This window comes from Mesocricetus auratus, unplaced genomic scaffold, assembly GCF_017639785.1.
Source record: "Mesocricetus auratus isolate SY011 unplaced genomic scaffold, BCM_Maur_2.0 Super-Scaffold_100014, whole genome shotgun sequence".
NCBI classification, from domain to species: Eukaryota; Metazoa; Chordata; class Mammalia; order Rodentia; family Cricetidae; genus Mesocricetus; species Mesocricetus auratus.
The window spans coordinates 61,747,517-61,768,546 of record NW_024429197.1 but is presented as its reverse complement, the minus strand read 5'-3'; the positions used below and the strand labels follow the sequence as shown (position 1 = coordinate 61,768,546).

General features: G+C 39.4%; 1 protein-coding gene across 50 annotated transcripts in view; it reads right to left on the bottom strand.

Moving 5' to 3' along the window:
• The window catches only part of Ptprd (protein tyrosine phosphatase receptor type D), a 2,190,171-nt gene that overhangs the window by 44,151 nt on the left and 2,124,990 nt on the right, over positions 1-21,030 (bottom strand). For all 50 annotated transcript variants that reach the window (XM_040757239.1, XM_040757256.1, XM_040757242.1 and 47 more), the window contains one exon: positions 8,320-8,495. In XM_040757239.1, coding sequence (XP_040613173.1) covers positions 8,320-8,495 — 176 coding nt within the window. The remainder of the gene's footprint in view (positions 1-8,319; positions 8,496-21,030) is intronic.

The following is a 21,030-nucleotide window of genomic DNA, read 5'->3' as shown; positions in this document are numbered from 1 at the left end:
ATTCATAGTAGTTATAATAGCATGCGCAAGACCAGTGGAGACTCAATCCAAACCAAATCTTAGGGAGGTAGGTACAGAGTCCACTGTTAGCCAGGGAGTTACTGGCAAAAGTATAGCCTGTGTTAAGTCAACCACACTTCCTGGAATATATGGTCAGCATAAACTGGACTTCACCAATTTAAAAAAAAAAAGGACTCAAAATAAGTAGGGTTGGTCTGCATCTTAGAGAAAATGGAGGAAGAGCAGGTAAAAATAATTAAAACATACAAAGCTTTCAAAGAACTAGTGAAAATATTATTTCAATAAAGATAATCGGTAAGGGAAAAGGTTCATGAAACAGTAAAATTTTCTAAATCACTTTTCAAGTTTTAAAAGGTGTTCTTTTACTGTTTGGTCTGTCTGCTAGCTAATGATGCAGGGGGCATGCTCTGAACTTGGCAAATGACTTACATTCTTAAACAGATAGTCACCACAGCTTAGGCTCAGGCTCTTTGTTGGAATCCTAAGACAACTCTGTGGGATATAATGCCATTTAGATCTAACACTTCCCACATGAGTTGCTGAGCCCTTAGAGTATGGATCTCATCACTAGTCACTCCCAAGGAATAAGTGGGTGACCAAATAGCCCTATAGTAATTCTGTCTCTGGTCTGGCCATAGTCGTTGAGCCAACTACATTCATGTACCACAATTACCAAGCTGCTCCATTAGCTGACTTAGTACTTCTATGCGAGAATACTTTCTGTAGACCAGCCAATAGAGACAGCAGTGCAAAACTGTATATAAACTGCATGTTATCTGACCATTATCTATGATAAAATTATATTGACAGAAAACAGAGAAAACATAGATGTACTGTACCCTAAATACTGAACAGCACTGAGATTACTATACAACGCATAACAATGAAGAAGAAACCTAACTCAGTTTGAAAATACTAGACAAGAATGGGGTAATAGGAAGGTTTACATAGCCACTGGGAACTAACTGTATATCACCTTCTCCAGTGCAGATTTTTACATGTATTGTCATGTTTCTGAATGGCTTTAAGCTGAATTTGGGACTGGATCTGTAGGCTGGCATTGTAAGTAGTGAAGATGGCAAGGGAAAGGAAGTATAAAATTTGGTAAGCTAACCAGTATCCAGCAACTGGTCAGATTGTTTCTTTTATCTGACACTGACATAAGAAAACCAAGAGTGTGGAACTTGCTAGATAATGCCCCAGACATCCATTAGGTTGCCAACATGAGCATCACACCTTTTGTTGCCAGTGTCCCATTTATACTTGCTATCCAGCACTTTCAAAACAATCCCATACATCATGTAGACTCCAGAGGCAATGTTTGTGCTGCTGTTCCCAAAGTTGCTTAAGGAAAAAGCAGTTTCTGTTGCTTTTGATAGGCAGGGTTTGGGCTACGGTTTGAGAAATTAAACGTTCAAGGCCTTTGGCGCTTCCAGTTCTATCTGGAAGAAGACACAGACCTGGCATTTGGAAAGCATTTTCTCTCCATTAAACTCACTGAACCCTGACAACCAGAGAAGCCAAGAATTAGTCTGCCACTGGCCACGGCTAGGCTTTCCAAAACCGATAACAACAATGAAAACAATAACACCACCATTTATAATCTTCAGTGTGATCCTGTCAGATTTTAACCCCGAAGAACTTCAGGCTCTGAAAATAAGTTCAGGGTTTGTTTTTAAAAAAAAGGAAAAAAATTTGACCACAGTCTGCCTTTTTAAAAAAACTGCTTCTTTCTCACAATTGCTCTTAAAGACACAAGACTAAATATGAACATATCTCTGTCCCACCCTGCTTCTTGGAGATGTTTACAAAAGTGACATTCAAGGACTAGAGGATAAAGTGGTCCCCAGGTTAGACCTAGGCCAGTAAATACCAAGTTTTAGTATTCTAATCCCTGAAATGTTAACTCAGTGAAGAATGAATACCAGTCCAGTCTCCTATCTCCATTCATTAGCACACAAATTTAGTGGTAAGGATTTTCCTATTTTCTGATCTATGCAACAACCAAGGTCATGTTACAGAAAACATTTTATCTGAACTAGTTATGGGTGTTCAATTGATTCTATATGTTATAATGGGAAATACAATATAGATATTTTGAAATAGAATGGAATTACTGACTTCTAGGACTATATCTTAAAAACTAATTGACAATTCAAATCATGTGTAATTTAGCAGGTGTCGAAATTGCTTTCCCTACTTCAAACATTTATAGAATTAACTCTCACTACATCAGCTCTATATAACTCAGTCAATTCCCACTGTAAGGCTTTAAAGACAGTATCAATAGCAATAGTTTCTACTATCAGCAATGAACCAAGGCTGACTGCTGAGACCAAGTAAAAGATAGATCCTCTAAACCTTTTCTCAGATATTTCAGTCTCTAACACTCAGAAGGCTGCTCAAGCATTTTCTAAGCAGGTTTCCACAGTCCCTGTCTTATCAACCTCAAGATGGTAGATAAAATAGAAGCCGGCCAGCCAAAAGAACACAGATGAAGGGAAAAGTTAAAAAGTAGACAATCATGTAGTAAGTAAAGGAGTCCCCTGAGTCAAGAATCACCTTGGCCAATCTTACCTTGGAGACTAATTCTTCGGGGGGGGGCTGCCAACTGTGCACTCAGTCACCCACAAATAACACCCTTGGAGTGAAAACGACAGCTGTATATGTTTTACTGTAACAGTGTTTCACTTTTTCCAAAGATTTTCTTCCCTCCATGTGGTTGCCCAGGCCAATCCATGTGCTTATTGCCATGTTATGAAACATGGAAACAATTAGAAACCACATTCTAGGGCAGGAAAATGACTTGCTACAGAATCAATGAGCTATGCAGAACTTGAGAGGACTTGGCAATTCCAATGGAAAGTGAAATGAAACTCACTCACAGTATCTTTTATCACAGCACATTCTACAGTGGTTGCAAATTGATCTCTGTATTTCAGGCAGCTATCATATTTTGTTTTTAAAAACCCTAGAGTTTAGTCTTCTTTTGTTTGTTTCTTGATTTGCCCTAGTGAAAATCATCAGGAACAGACAAGTTATGCCTTTATTTTCAGTGTTAGTATGATGATGAGTTTAAATTATCAGTTTGACATAACCCGGAATCAACTGGGGAGAAAGTGTCAATGAGAGATTTTCTAGATCAGGCTGGCCTTTGGGTATGTCTGGGGGAGACTATCTTGATTATACTAATTGAGGTAGGAAGACCCACATCACTCCCTAGAGAGGTAGGAGATCCTGAAACGTGGAAGAATAGAAAAATGATATAAGTGAATGTATGCATTGCTTTCGGGTCTTGACTTTGGTACAATGTGATAGGTGCTGCAAACTTGACTTTCAGGTAATGATGGACTACAACCAGGAATTGTAAGCCAAAATAAACAGTCTTCACTAAGTTTCCCCAGGAAACGAAGCTAAGATAACTATATACACAAACAACGTAAAGATCCTAATGGAAGTGTAGGATTCTTTCAAGGCCACAAATGACTGAGAATGAAGAAAGTCAATACATGTGAAAAATCAAGGATCCCAGGCAGCATCACTCTTTTCCAAAGGTGCTTTGGCTGTTCAAATGCTAAGAACTGTCAATTTGTTAGCAAAAGGCCAATAAGACTTCTAGCACAAACAATAGAGCATAGCGTTTGTCTCAGGAGCAGGTTCTGACTCTGAAGGTCATGGTATTCTTGGTAAAGCACCTCAATGGAGGTTAACCAGAGACAAAACAGAAAACTGGAAAACAGATCAGTTACAGCAAGAAAATATTATGCAGAGGGAATGGGAATGCAAACTGAAGGTAACAGAAATGTGGTCCTTATCATCTTTGGTGACAACTGTCATTACATGCAACCCATTCCTGTATAACTCATGGTTTTCATGCTGTATCATCTTACAGTGAAAGCAAAAGGCAGAAAAAGTAACAAATTCACTGGGTTAAAATCTGAATTCTGGAGAGCATGTCCATAGAGGAAAGGGAGTACAACAGCAAGTAGTAGTCTATCTACCTCTAGTTGAGTACAGCTATGAAATGAGACAACAGCCAGAGTGAATGGAAATTAACAAGTGTAGTGGTTCTACGAGGCTGTTCAGGCCCCACTCTTAAACACAGAGAAACAAATTAATTTAATCTGGAAACAAAATGTGGGGCTTAGAAGGCAGCTTTGAAGCAACAATAGTAAAGCAAGCAATCCTCTAAACTATAGCACAGGCTTCCAATTGTACTTCATCCTGAAACTGTTTCCTATGGCAAAGACAAGAACTACACTGTTGGATCCTTTGCAAGTAATGCAAACAAAAGACTCTGATGGGCTGAGTGATGTCCTAGCTTCCATACACCTATTAGGAAAGACTAGAGTTGAGATGTAGGGTGAGATATTTGACTACAAAGTATACCAACTTCAAACTGTCATGTTGCTGATGACAGCTTCTCCTCTGATAGTGGTGTCTCCATGTGTAATAGCATGCTGTCTTCCCTTTCTTTTTAATTCCTGACACAAAGGCCAATAAGTTTTATCATTCACAAAGTCTGACTGAGGCAGGACATAAGCACAGAGGGAAATGATGGAGACATGGAAAGAGAGAGCACCCACTCCCTCTTGAATCACATCTGATGACTAGAGAATCTCAGAATACTGTAATATACCAATATAGAGATAATAGTTCTTTTAGACACAGATATCCGCAATTAGAATGTTAAACAGCAGTGACTCTGCCTAAGGGTTAACTAAGCCTATGTGACCTTTCTTCACAGTTATAAAGATGTAATTTCCTAGCAGTCTTATCAGAAACTCCCATTTGAGGTAAAGATGGATCTAATCTCTTGCACAGTCCTTTAGGCCCATTGTTTTTATCTTACCAGATTACATTCCTATCTGAGGCACTGCTGGAACCATCCTATAACCTCAGTTATCAGAAAGCAGGGAATGCATTGGATCAACCATTTGAGATGTGACCTTAAAGCCACCAAAATGGCATAGATGGCCACTCAAGGGCTACTGGCCATTGAGAAGCTCAAACCCATACTTGAGAATTCTTACCTATCCCAGAGCACCTTTCTATAACCCCCTGTTACTAACTATGTTCCGTTTGTCTTTTAATGAACTGTAGCGTACTGCACCCTGGCTTATCCTGAAATTGGTTTCTGTGGTGAAGTAAGAAACTTGGCTTTGCAGGCATGGAGGCTCCTAAAGCAGAAGTGAACTCAAGCTGCTGGTGACAGTTCTGAAGCCCGTGTACTGCTGCACCACAACTGACATTAACATGCACACATGTGTACCACCCCAACCCCACATATACACATATAAACACACACATTTTCAAATGATATCGGTTGTGTATCACGGAAATCCTGATCTTTTCATCTACTAGTGACATTTCAAGGATCAGCCCAGAATCATCTAGCTCAGTATTTGCTTTGAGGTTGGCTGATGGGAATAAATGATTCCCTTGAGTTCTCAGGTCAAATACAGAGCCTACAACATTCCTAAAGTGTGGAGTTCTGCATCCCTGTAACAACTAACCGCTTTTCATAACACTGTTATTATAGTGAAATTCAATGCACATTCTTGTCTGAAAGACCAGAAATCCTTCCCTTTTCTTCTTGCTACTATAGATGAAAGGACTACTGGGCAGGGAAAGGTGAAGTGGGAAGAGATGAGGAGGCATCTGAGTCACCTGTGCTCTGTCACATCTGCCCAGTGACTTGGTCCTTCTTCCAAAATATGCTGGAAGGACAAAGGGCTTTGGATGTTGAGGGGTCAGGACTCATCGGTCTTGTCAGATTGATGATGACTGAGACTGCCCAATTGCCTGCTGGCTAATGCAGGTCATCACCAGCTTGGGTACACGCTGGACAACCGCAGAATAAAAATCACAGGACAGCAATTTAATTGACCTCCTTAGGCCATTTAATAAAGCAGACCGCCAAACTTGGAGGAGCAAAGAGTAATTAATGAAGGGAGCAAACAAAGGTTCATTTAGTAACTTCCAAATAAGTTCCTCTGTCTGAAGGGGGAAGAAAAGGTAGCCTGCAACAAAAAGATAAACTGCAGGTATTTAAGTCACAATGCCTTCCGCCAGGAACCGCTCATTACCATCAGATGTCGCAGTGGCAGTGGGGCCAGTTAGAACTAACTTTATTATTAGAAGCAATTAGGAAGAAAGGGGCAGAATTTCATTTGGTTATTTCAAAACAAGTTTCTGTGCATAGTTTAATGAAGGCCTGCAGTGTCAAGATAAAATGTGTGTTTTACTGAAAACAGCTTTTGCAAATGACTGCTTGTTACGGGCTGGTATCTGTAGGCAGAGCAAAACTGGTATGGGAAATTTACATGCATGCTGTAATAGAATAGTTCCGCTGTCACAGCTTCATAGGAGTGTCATATGTAGTATGGCCTGATGAGGAAGGTGTGTAGTGTGTGGCCAGAATGTTGGTCTTCAATTCCTCTCTCTGGCCTCGCTTCCAGAATGACTTTCAGTGGTTTTTCTGGGCCTTGGTTTACTCATAGGAAAAAGAAGGTTCATAGGAAAAAGAAAGCAATCATTCTTTGTAGAAAGGGTTTTAGTGAATAGTAGATACTTGATGGGTTAGATATTGTTATCATTATTAACTCATATATATCTAAGGATCTTTTAGGTTGGGGCTACACAGGGGTTTGAGTACATTTATATGCTCACTGGGTTTTGCACGTAAAGTATAAAACAAGTACTGTTTCTAAAGCCATAGCCATTTCTACATAAGTTTATATGGAATTAGGTGCTTTCAAAGATCTCACTGTTTTTTTGGTTTGCTAAAGCAGTCCCATACTACATCACTTGAGTTCCCACTTTTAAGGTGGCACTGTGGATTTCTAATATTTACATATATAAGCCTTTACTGGATAAATTTACTGGGCAGCCTTAAGCTCTCATGTCATCCATACAGTTAAGATAAGGACCAATTTCATGTAGTAAACATGTTCTTCCATGTGAACGAACACGTGAAGCATCTCCTTTGTCTCTTACACTGGAGACTGGGTTTTGGATTTTAAATGTGCTTAAAGGAAGAAAAAGAGACCTTTTATTTGAGGTTTCAAAGTCAGCAAGGTGTCACCCATGTTTCAGTGACAGTATTCACAGACCTATTTGTTAAATTCCCAAAGCTAAAACTTCATTTTTCATCAGCCACACATGGAAGTTGCTGATTCATGAGGGAATATGGCACACTGCCTCTGTGCTATGTTTTAGATTTCCAAACCAACAGCATTTAACTAATGTGCTGTGGACTATAATATTGAACCCATATGATGTATGGAATTCTTTTCATAGACCTACCTTAACAAGCAATGACTTGTTATTAAAATCTATTCATTTTGGAAAAGCCTACGTTAGTAAATGCCCTCCACACATTTCTGTATTTTCTCAGCCATTTTAAAAACTAAATCATTCTCTGGTTTCCCTGATTTAAACTGTGCCAATTTGAATAATTTAAGGATGACCCCTTTCAAGAAATTTCAGAACTCATACACAGACTATGAGAAAGAAGAGGGTGAAGATGTGGGAAGTACATATGAGTGAAAATCTCCATGGGCTCCCCTTCTAATATTCATTTTCTCTAACCAAAGTGATTATCTCCTCAGACATTACTTTCATTTTCTCTGCACCAACCATGACTATCTTAACATGTGAGAATTTCCTTTAAAAAATGACTTAGAAGCTCTATTTTTCTGTTTGTTTTTTTAAGGTAGGATCTACTTACACAGCCCTGGCTGGCACTGGTATCAAACTCTGCATCTTACATCAGCCTCCTAACTGTTGTGCTAAAGGGCATGAGACACCACAGGCAGCCTTTCCCCAAAGAGTTTGAGTGAATTCTTTGATGACATCCTTTTAATTTCAGTGTTCTAAGTTTTATCTAGGTAATCCTCATTGGTGAACACCTCTATAGGAGTGGTGGATTTGGGAATGGTGGTGGAGATATTGCCTCGATCGTTCATGTTGTTTGGATTTGAGGATGAGATCCGGGGATTTGCACTTCTTTTCTTAGCTCTGTCTGACAGTAACATAACAGGTTGGGGCAGATCATTACACTGGTGGGATGGATTGGGCCTGGTGAGACCATGGTGAAGTATGTGCAGAACTGTGCTGGGAGGGGAGGATTGACAGAAGAGTTTAAAAAATAGTTTAATCAGAGTTTTTGACATCCATTTTCAATGACTGATTGTCAAAAGTGCTACCCTAGGGAAAAAGCACATGCTGAATAGAATGAAATACACAACACAAAGACTATGGAAGGGGGATTTTGAAGTAGATACTCATCCTTACCCTTGACCTTTCTTCTAGCTTTGTCATCATGACAACTGTGGCACTCCGTTGCTCCCATACCATTCTCCAAAAGTCCCCAAATGTTTCAGGAAGAGATCCCTGTGTTGCAATATAGGCATTTTGTTTCCTATAGCCATCTATGTAGTTGGCATTCACATAGTCACTTCCTGGAATACCTGAAAAACAAAGCAAGTGGCAAAACTCACAGGAGGAAACTGTGGCTTGGACTTCACAGTGATGCTATGTTACTATTTCATATCCTGCTATTGAAGTTCCAGATTAAAAATATGTAGTACCAGGACATCATGCTAAACTATGCAACATTTAGAGTATTGTGTCCTTATGATATGACCAAGTCACCAAATAAAGTTAAAACAAAACAAAACAAGAAACCCAGATGCCCAAAGAATTCATTTTTTTCTCACAGATTCTCTGCCTGCTCACTTGTACCAGCAATAAACAATTTGCTAAGGTCATCAAATAATATGGTCACATTCTCTTCTTTTCGTCTCATCCCATTTCCAGATAAAAACTAAATAAAATATGCCTGAGTCTGAAGATGCAATGTAAGTTGGAATATCATAATAACAAATAGTCTGTTGCAGGTTTAGCTACATATACATCCTATAAATTCATTCAATCATCCCAAGAATAGTGCCAATGAATTCCTGTCTTGATCATCTTTTCAAAAAGAAACATCAAGTTTTCCACGTTGGTGAAAGAAGCTGAGTTCAAACAGAGGCTGTCTCTCTCCTATTCCTGTGTCTGAACATTCAGAAGGTAATATCTTATTTAAGACTCACAGAGTTGTTGCACACGAACCACTCCTTGGATTGCAACAATTGCCTGCAGACTGACTGTATCATCTTCGCGTTTGTCTTTTCTATGTATGTTTCACAACTGGCATAAGAACAAGGCTAAAAATAATCTCAAATACTGCGCTTTCTGCAAACCCTACACTGATGTTCCCTTACACTTCAAGTAAGATCTAAACTCCTATCTACAAAGCTCTACACTTTTCTAATCTCAGCTCACTCTGCCCACCTCTTAATTTCTAGGCACTGGACTGCTTCCATTGGTAGAAAATGTTTTCTTCTACCTATATCCTAGAATATACTCTGTCTCCTTCTCCTCATAATTAGTCTCCATCTATATCTGTCTTAGTTGCCCAGTATTCAGGTCACATTGGATACTCCTTTATACTACTATCTGTTCCATGTAATACACTGAGTTTTTGCTCAATTTTCTTATTGCAGGTTTGACCACAATTCCACATCTTTCTTATTCACCTTGGGCAGCCTTCCTGCTTAGAGGGTATGCATAATTTGACCAGTTCCAATACTTTTGAAGACCAGAGATGTTCTTTACAGTGATTTTCTGACTTTAAGTCCAATTTCTGTTGTTGTAATACATTAGGAGAGAGAAAGGCTGATTTGTGTTTCCTCTGAGGTCAGTGACTGAAGTGACCAAGAAAATCAATGTTACTCTATAGAAAAGGAATACATGCTATAGGAGCAAAGGAGGAAAAATTGAGTATTGAGGATAAGAGGGCTACCGGAGAGCATCTGAAGGGGCTTAATTTCCTGTGTTGAGACATAGCCTCTATTCTGAAGGATGTTAACTACAGACAGAGGAATTGTGTCTTTGCTGCAATGATAAATTTTCAAATAATCAGAATCAAAAGGGTAGTAGGTTTCCTAGAGAGATAATGAGTTCCTTGTCCCTGGAGAGAAAGAAAAGCTTTATAGGGACATCAGTATGCGGTTGAAGGAAACACTAGAACATATGCGTGGTCCCTTCTGGCCCTGGGAAATACATGCCCTGCAGTTGCAGGAAAATATTTCTTTTCTTTATATTGGAACATGTGCTCCCAAGCTAAAAATGTTATATTTCCCTGATTGCCAGTTGCAATTACTTTGACTGCTTTTCTGATTCCAGTTGTATAACTGATCCTTCCGAGAAGGATAATGAAACTCAGATGGAAGTCACTTCACCCTGAGATGAACACATGGATATAGGATACGACCACCATTAGGTGGAAAGTCTTTTGAGCAGAAACTGAAACACACAGTTGGCTGGGACATTATTCATCCATTTCAGCTACTCAAGAAACAGTTTGATTTCTGGCAGCTCATGACTGATAAAGACCCTGTTCCTCCCCTAATACAAGACTCCCACAGATACAAAGGATAGCCTAAATACAGCCCTTGGATTATAGCCACATAGAAGGGCACAATTTTAGACAGCCATTATAAAATGAATTAACTTTTTAAATACATGAAAACTAAAAATTGGGGATGATGGATTTTTAATAAGTAAAAACTGCACTTCCAAGAGATAAATATAAAATATTTCTACCTGAAGAGTCTCAGGTGGCTGAGATCAACACCAAATGCTTTATAAATTTATATCTTGATATTTTGAAAGAAAGAAAACTGGAAATAAAATAATGCAATATTGGAGAATGTTGATTATCAGGCTATCAGGTCCACCCTGAAAATAATGCAAGCTTCTTCTTCCATTTGACATTGTCAGTGAATGGGATGATTTCCAGAACTAACACATTTCTGTCATGATCCTTTATCCACACCAGCAGAATGCTAGGTCAGGCAAGTTCTCTCAGCCCTACAGTATGGCGATGCAAGGGATGCTGTCCCAGGAGATCTGGTGTCTATCTAGTCTTACATTCAACACCTTTCCATGAGCTGTGCACAGGATAAGAAAAGACTGCAGGAAGGGCAATGTGTTGTCCTTCTAGAGCTGTTAATCCAGCATGGAAATGACGTGTAACATCAGGAAGTTTCAAGAGACTCCAGTTTTCAGTTTGACATATTCAGGAATGTTTCCCAAACAATTCTGGGAAAATATACACTCTATGGGTTTCTGAATTTTGGGTGCCATGAAACACCTTCTTAGAAACTCTTGATTAGGAGGTGTCTGCCAGGAGGCTGGATCTATGAAATTTGTTCACATAGAATGGTGACCTTATGCAAGGAATACATATTAGTTTATTTAATCTTTAATGCCCTTTTCAGAAAATAGCCTGCATGTGCTATAGTAACACTCATCATGGTTCACTAATAAGCCAAGTCTGTGGGAATAAACTGAATTGCTTTGGGTGCTTTGGGGATAGAAATCTAACTTCAAATGCAGGGATGAAAGACTAGAGAATTATGACAAATTAGATTGCACCATTGTTTATTTACTTGGAGTCAGGAAGACCTCTTTCAGCTGTTTAAAATTAGTGCTTGGCTTGGGTGATTGTAATTTTGCTTTGTTTATGGTATAGGAAGGAGTCATTAAAATGGCAAGAGAATAAACCAGAGTTCTTTGTCTTGTGCTAGTCTCTGGCAAAATTCTTATGGTACATTGGACCTGTGATAGCAACCATATCCTTTATTTCTTAAAATGGGATCTCAGTATGTATCCCTGGCTGGCCTTGAACTCACAGAGATCCACCTTCTTGTGAAGTGACTGAAGGTGTGCATCAGGAACACACTATAATTGGGTCTTTTCAGTATTACTGTTCATGATCAGCTAACATCAATGACTTGTGCCTTTTTTCTATTGCTTTATTCATTTTACAAAATAAGTAGAATTTTAGAATTTCTTCTGTATTGATACATGTATTGTTCTCTAATTATCAATACTTATGTAAAGAGTTCCAATACCAAAATGAGTACTATGGTCAGATGCATGAAAAGTTCAAGCCTAGATCCCAACTTCTCAGTGTGTACACATAGTCCAATCCTGACTTAAACCGAACCTCATCAAAGAATGGATTCCTACTAGCAGCACACCGGTTACTTACTTATGCTCAGGATAAAGCCCGTTTGCTCTGAGACCACTATTCCTTGAGTTGCAAACCAAGCCTTTAAAACATGGAGGTAGGGCTGAACAGATAGCTCTGCAGTTCGATTAAGAGTCGGCTACTCTTTCAGAAGACCTGGTTCAATATCAAGTACCATATAGCAACTCAAAACTATGTGTAACTCCTGTTCTAGGGAATCTGACATCTTCCCTGTTGTACCCTCTGAGGGCACCAGGCACCCATGTGGTACACAGACTAACATACAGGTAAAACGGTCATACAGATAAAATTTAATCCTGAAATAAATAGAGTAGGGGAGTAAATGTTTGACTGAGCCACACTATTACCTCCGTTGGGAGCAGCAGAGTGTACCAAGTACTTGTTCAAGCCGAATGAGGCGATTCTAAAGTTCTTGTTTGACTTGTTGGTAATTTCTAGTTACAGTTCAAGGTAGAAATAACTAACTTGAGCTTGACTCTGGATCCATGCCACCACATCCCCTTTTGGAGAGAAGATCTCACTATGACCCAATGGATAGTCTGGAACTCACTATGTAGACCAGACTGGCCAAAAATTCATAGACATCTGCCTGCCTCTGCCTCTCCTTGAGTGCTTAGACTAAAGGAATGTGCACCATGACACCCAGCTTCCACCTTCTTAAAGGTCTGCAAAGCTTTGGGTAATTAGCTATGAGTTCAAATCCAAGGACAGTAGTTCCCTTCTTTACCAAAAAATAAGACTAAATGAACAGTGCTTCATAACATTGTTTCTGCATGTGTTTGAATACTAACGTAACAAGAAAGAATCCTAAGAAAGAAGTTACATGGTCTGAAGGAATATTGAGCCAAGCAATTAATGACTTAGAAATGATTTACAACCTTGAATGTATATTGCAATATTAAGGAATATTTCACGTGAGCTAGTCTGTCAGCAGGGTTAAAATAAAGTCTTTCTTTTGCGGGTGGTGGTGGCGCATGCCTTTAATCCCAGCACTTGGGAGGCAGAGGCAGGCAGATCTCTATGAGTTTGAGACCAGCCTGGTCTACAAGACCAGGAAAGCCTCCAAAGCCACAGAGAAACCCTGTTTCAAAAAACAAAAAACAACAAAACTTTTTTCTGTACTAATTTGAGTGGGACTAATTAGGCTACAGGTCCAGATAACAACAAAACCCATTCAATTTAGTGTGGATTATAATGTTTTGATCGGAATATAATTTGACTTGAAAAGATTTATCCAAGTTTAGAGAGTGTAATTATGGATGGTCAGTGATAGCCTTTCTGCTTTGAAGTTGTATGAAAAAACAGCACATGAATTATTGTATCATTACACAATGAGGTAACCATAAGAGGAATGTTCGCATTTTTGTACTACATCATGAAGGAGAAATCCTATGTGCAAATTAGAATCTTCGGACAACACTAAGCACTTGCTAAGAATTTTTGGAACTCGATCAGGAACCATTCCCCAACCATTCGCCCTGTCTAAAACCTGGGGTAGCTTATCTGCTAAACCAAGGTGTATTGGACAAATTGATTTCTGAAGGTCCTCCTGTAGTTCTAAAATATGATATCTCTATGTTATCCTAAATTTTCTTGAATTCATCCATTTCTGTAGAGTTATCTTAAGATAAACAGAATCGTTTAATTCCTTGGATTTTTAGTGGCATACTCTGTTGCAAGCTGACTCCCACCCCTTTTACCTCTAACATGCCGACAGCAGACTTATTTGGTGGGGTTGATACTGCAAAGCTTGACTGGAAGCCACTAAGGCTAAAAACAAAACAATGTAAAGGGAAACAGTGCTGCAAAGGGTCTAGCAGTGTCTGCACATGGAAAGAAAGTGGTTCTGCTCTAATGGAGCGAATGAGAGCAGACACCAACAGACATGGAGAGGAGGTGGTGTCCCTCCCTGACTAAGGCAGACAAACTCTTCCTGGCAGAGGTGGAGAGGAAGCAACATGACTAGAAGCTTTCCATGTTCTACCTCATAGAATACCCCCCAAAGGTGGAACACTCGGCCCTTCATACTCTACAAATCTCAAGTAAAGTTTGTCTGGGAAAAAAAAGGACTTCACCAAATGAGTTAATTCCATTTTTTTAAGACAGGAGAACTCAGAAACTAGTACCACATAATGGATAATTATTAGCCACACCCCCCCCAAAAATGACCCTTCTTTCCTCCAAAACCAAAATCCCCAAACACTGAATTGGTGGTTAAATCCTAGACTGAAATTTCTACAAGGCAGAATATACAGGACATTTACTTTGCTGACACCATTTAGATGAGAAATAGAACAGTAAACACTAAGTTACACGTAAACTGATTTAATTTCCAAGAATGCACTGTTCTTTCCTTTCCCTGGAGCCAAGGCAGCTACACCCAGCTATATCAGGGTTGCTGAAGTGAAGGATTTTCCTTGCAACACATAAGAGAAACAAGAATTTCCTTCAAAGACATAGTGTCACTAGGCTTCTTGATGTAGCTGTGATTAGAATTATCATCCTCGTTTTTGCAGAGCTCACAATTGGTTTTCAACAGCGCTCTTTGCTGCGTGGCCACTGCAGTTCATCTCCTCAGAGGTGATGGAAGAATGAGGAACACACAAAGTGCCTGTGAACCAGGGTCTCCTTCTCACTGTGTTGTGTCCTCCTCTGCCTGCCCTCTGCCCTCTGGACTGCGGAGGAGGGGAGCTTTGGAAATGGGCCCAGAAAAGGAGCTAGAGAGTCTACCAGGCTTTGAATACACAACAAGAATAACCTCACATCTTGGGGAGACTATCAGTATCCATGCTTCTCATTTCTTGTTAGGGACCACTTTGCCTGCAATGGTGGTAGAGCAGCCCTTAGGTCGCTGCAGTGTATAGTCTTTCAGTGATGTCTTATATTCATAAGGATGTAATTATTCTAAAGTTTCATCTAGTAATGAGGTAATCAGAACCTAGCATGGGGTAGCCTATAGGAGCCACATGTATAAAAATCACTCAGATCATCAGTTTTCATCGATAATATGTGAATATTATTGTTAGGACATCACCAAGTCAACATTCTTTATAAGAGTCAAATGAAAGTATGCATGTGCAATTTATAAAATGCCAATGAATATTAAAATTGATGCAGTAAGTAAATGAAATAAGCCTATGTCATTTTACCTATTAATGAAAAGTAATTCCAATTCCAGATTCTCCTTTCAAATTCTATACTAAAAATAGTTAGTAGAGAAATAAATTCTTTTTAGTAACTTCTCAGATCTATTATCTCATTCCTCAATTCTAACATCATAAACCTCACAGGAGACACAGCTCTTTGGAATACTGAAGTGTGGATTCATTAACATATTCTGTCTCCGTATACAGTAACAATAATAAACACCCCATAATGAAATAAGACACTGTAGATAGAAGACAATCTCATATCCAGGGTTTTCTTCTCACTAGTTGATTGGCTTCCTGAGTAAAAATACAAACAAAGCAAACAAACACCACTAGCAACCATCATTTAAAAATGCATTTTTTCTTCTCAGTTGAAGCAAGAATTGGGTAATGACACATCTCTACACTAGTTGCTCAGCCACATGTAGGGGAAAGCTGCCATGCAAAGAACTGTAATTAGATGGTTTTTAATAAGCCCAAAATTGTGAAATCACTCCAGGTTTCTAAGGCTAAAAAAATCCCATCTTGCTTGCTACTTGGGACAAATTAAGCTATGTATCTTTACTGCTCCTCAAAAGAAAAAAAATAGCTTTATGTTTTTTTAAGAATAAATAAAAAAGGATTAAACTGTGTCACTATTGTACATAATTAACTGGAAAAGTACAAGCCTAGAAGTGCTACAGTGCCTACATCAATGATTGATGCTGTGGACATTGTAAGGAAAATGAGCTCAACTCAACAAATAATTGGATGGAGCTCAAAAAGTGGGTTTACAGAAAAAAATGAGGTGCACTATCTAACAAAGTTGTTCTGTTTTAATTTACTTTTCTTTTTAAAAAAATTATGTGCCTACATGCCAGAAGAGGGCACCAGATTGAATTGTAGATGGTTGTGAGCCACCAGATGGCTGCTGGGAACTGAATTCAGGACCACTAGAAGAGCAGTCGGTGCTCTTAACCTCTGAACCATCTTTCACTAACCCCACATCTGACAGAGGGCTGGTCTCCACAATTTACAAAGAACTCAAGAAGCAAGTCTCCAAAACACCAAAGGATCCAATTAAAAAGTGGGGTGCAGAAATAGAGAATTTTCAATAGAGAGGTCTAAGAGACACATAAGAAAGTGCTCAATATCTGTAGCCATTAGGGTGACGCAAATCAAAACAACTCTGAGATACCATCTTACAACTGTCAGAATGGCTAAAATCAAAAATACCAATGACAGTTTATTCTGGAGAGGATGTGGAGAAAGGAGACTACTCCTCCACTGCTGATGGGAGTGCCAACTCCTAACGACTTTGAAAATCAGTATGGAGATTCCTCAGGAAAATGAGAATCAGCCTATCACAAGACCCAACAATTCCACTCTTAGGCACATACCCAAAAGATGCACATTCATACAAGGACATCTGTTCCACTAATTTTATAGCAGCACTATTTGTAATAGCCTGAACCTGGAAGCCACCTAGATGCCCCTCAACTGAAGAGTAGATAGAGAAAATGTGGTACATTTACACAATGGAGTACTACTCAGTGGAAAAAAACAATGGATTCTTGAAATTTTCAGGCAAATGGATGAAACCATCCTGAGCGAGGTAACCCAGTCACAAAAAGTCAAACATGGCATGTACTCACTCATATATGGATTTTAGACATGGATCAGGGGAGTGCCAGCCTACAATCTCACTGCCAGAGAGTCTGGGAAACAGGGAGGACTCTAAAAGAGATATGTATGGTACCCCAGAGAAGGGTAATGAGGCAAGATCTCCTGAGCAGATCGGGAGCATAGTGGGAGGGAAGAGGGAGCTGTGAAAAAGAGAGGGTGAGAAGAGGAAGGGAGAGGAGGACATGGGGGAGCAGGAAGGTTGAGTCAGAGGAAGAATAGAGGAGAGCAGGATGAGAGATACCATAATAGGGAGTCATTATAGGTTTGAGGGGAGATCTGGCACTAATGAGATTTCCAGACATCTACAAGGATGACACAAACTGGCAAACTAATCAATAGTGGAAAGACTACCTTAAATGTCCTTCCTTGATAATGAGTTTGACTACTACCTTATATGCCATTCTAGAACCTTCATCCAGTGACAGATGGAAGAAGAGGCAGACACCCACAGCTAAACACTGAACTGAAGTCCTGGAACCCAGTGACAGAGAGGGAGGAGTGATGAGTAAATGGGTCAAGACTGGGCTGGTGAAACCCACAGCGACAGCTGACCTGAACAAGGGGGAGCTCTTGGACTCTAGACTGATAGCTGAGAGGCCAGCATGGGACTAATCTGGACCCCCTGAATGTGGGGTCCTCGGTAGTAGATCAGCATTTATTCCTGACATACAAATGGACTTTGGGTGCCCATCCCACACTGAAGGATGCTTTCTCAGCCTGGACACATGGGGGAGTGCCTAGGCCCTACCCTGGATGAAATGACAGACTCTGGAGATCCCCCATGGAGGGCCTCACCCTTCCTGGGGAGCAGAAAGGATATGGGATAGGGGACTAGTGAGGGGCAGGGGAGGAGGGGAGGAAGAGGGAGCTGGGATTGACATGTGAAGCAAGCTTGTTTCTAATTTAAATAAAAAGATAAAAAAAAATCATGTGCATATAAGTACCTCGTGAAGTTAGGGGCTTCAGTTTCCACAGATCTGGAGTCAGATCAGAAGGATCACTTTAGTCCCCCTCCCTATCTGTCTTCATTACTTCATGACCACCCTTGACACAACCCACAGGAGTTTCCTGTTCTCATTGTTGTTTTTGAGACAGAGGAACAACTTGAAGTTCAGTGGGGGCAAACTGGGTACCCTTTGGGTGGCGATGAATATGATAAAAATATAGTGTATGAAAAATTAAAATACATGCAATAAAAATAAAATCAAAACACTTTTTTTACTGATTGAATATGCATCATCTTTCTATACAAGGCCTGAGAAAAACAGAAGCAGCTAGTTCACAGCAGGGGCATGATGTGAAATTGGTGGTCATGCCCCATGTGTGGACAGTAGTCTTCAGTGACTGATGCAGGATTGATGTGTGGACAGTAGTCTTCAGTGACTGATGCAGGATTGATTTGGTAAAGAATTAGCTACAGAAACAAGGTCTCATCAGTACTGGACCAGCGCATCTCATAGTGGGGAGTAGAAAATCCATACTACAGAAAACTACCTCTGGTTTCTGGTTTTTATCAACTGTTTTCAGTGAGATTTATCTCAGGAGTGGTAACTTAGTGAGCTGTTCACTCACTTTAAAGCTGTTAAGTCCCCATCTCACAAATAATCACATTGTTGTCACCATCATCTGTCATCTATGCTATTTATACTAACAATTTTAACTGTTTCTATTATGCAAATCTAACACCAGACAATATATCCTGAATTTCCATTTAAAGGAAACATTCTTCCCCTTGTTGAAATATGTAATTTTATTACAGGTCTGGTTTTCATTTATCAAGTGCTAATATTTTCTTTTGCTTTATGAACAGCTCTAATAAATGCAGCTTTCTCATTTAGATATTGTTAACTTTTCCATAGATCATATCAAAAATTCTGAGGGAAAAATAGCTTGTGTTCAATAGTAGTAAAATACATAACACGAACGATAGTAATGTCCAGTGTTTACTTGGAATTTTCTTGGTGTCAGGCACTCTATGGGTTTTAACTGCATTAATTCATTTATGCTTCCTATTGAGTCTACAAAGTACCAGGAACAGAACCACTATATTGTCAAGGAAACCAAGGTATAGTGACTCCTCTGAGTGAGCTCCTCAGAACCAAGAAAAGTCTAGGATGCATAAGTAAGAAAGATATTTTGAGCTGCATTATAGGATGGCTCAAGAAGGTTAATTATGAAAGGAGGTGATTATAATATTTGTATCAAAACTATAAATATATACTACTCCCATAAGAAAATTAAAACAAGCTGTTATGGTTATTGGCAGCACTTGCTAAGTTACATCCTGAAATATAGTAGTCAACCTGATATTGATAGGTGGCGCCTTCTGGAAGTGATTGAATCATGAGGCAGAGTCCTCCAAGAAGGGGTTAGAGTTTTTGTAAAAGAGCTTGAAGATGAGGTTTCTCAGTCTTTTGGCAACTCTCCGACCACTGAGGAAACATCTCTCCAGTGCAGTAGTAGCAACATTGTTTTGGACAGTGATGACCCAGCACCCCACCAAACATTGAACCTGATGGCAACTTTATCTTGGACTTTTCAGATTCCAGAAATACACTTCTAGTGTTTACATATTATCCGTTTGTGGCAAGTTATTGTAGCAGCATAAACAGATCTAAATACATGCTCATGCTCACATTAAAAAGTTATTCTTGTAAGCACTATCCTTGAAGAACATTCATATGTATGTCACAGAAGAAACCTCTTCGATGCATCGATGAAAGGGCTACACATACGCCAGTGATATTCTTTTGTACAAACTCTCTGGCTTAAGAATGTCTGTGTTTTCAAAGAACTAATACAGTCATGTCCAAGATTTAATATTTACTTGCTTGCCTAATTAGTAAGTTTTGATTTCAGAATTTAGAATGATCTGCAGAATTTTAGAGATGGCAGGCAGGTCATATAAATCCCTGTTTTCTGAAGAAATGGAACCATACACATTATGTCAGGATTACTAAATGGGAAAATGAACTTGCAAGGATTTGGGAGCTCAGAAACTCACTCAAATGAGTATGAAAATACACAATGTGGGTATTCTTTGTTTCAGGTAGACTTAATGTACACACCAATCCATCAAGGGGCCCTGCTCTTCCAAAGATTCCCTGTTGACTTGGATAAGTGCCCTGACTAGGTCATGTAGCTTTGTAAACTTGGACTTACTTTTCAACCCCATACCTTTATCCAGAGTTCTTCTCAATCTATCTTAAAATAAATTATTAAGTTAATAACAAAACCCACTTGAAAAGCATTCATAATCTTGTTAGTTATTTGGAAAAATTCTTTGCCTGGAGTCTAAAAAAATAAGCTGGAAACATTCAGCTCTCAGGTTTCTTCATAAGTATTTCAAAATTTCTCGACAGTCATTCCAGCCAGAACTGTACAGATTTTAAATTGACTGTGTATACAGACAAAACCATCACCACTGTGAAAGCAGCTCAGGTCCACATGGGATACTGGTGAGAATAGTGGCTTCAAGTTTGGCTGAGACTACTTTAGCATTTCAGCTTTACCAGTTCTCACTGTGAACAATACAAAGAATTCTCACCTTTTAAAAAGTCTTCCTTTTGTGTATAATATACATTCATGTCTCTGAGTATGACGCTTATGCATTTGTGCATGTGTGTGTGTGTGTGTGTGTGTGTGTGTGTGTGTGTGTATCACTGTGTACAAATACAGGTCAGAGGACAACCTCAAATATCAGTCCTCACCTTCCACCTTGTGTGGAGCAGAGGCTCTTGTTTTCAAGTACACTACATATACAGCTCACATGGCCAAGGATTCCTAGAGAACCTCCTGTCTCTGCCTCCTGGCTTGTGTGGAGCAGAGGCTCTTGTTTTCAATACACTACATATACAACTCACATGGCCAAGGATTCCTAGAGAACCTCCTGTCTCTGCCTCCTGGCTTGCCATGGGAGCTCTGAGATTAGAGACATGAGCTGATAAACCTGGTTTTATGTTGGTTCTGTGGATTAAAACTCAAATCCTCACGTTTGTGTAACAAGCACCTTATTCACTGAGACCAATATTTGCATTTTTCATGCTTCCATTTATCTGCTGGAAATCAGATGATAACTAGCTTTTC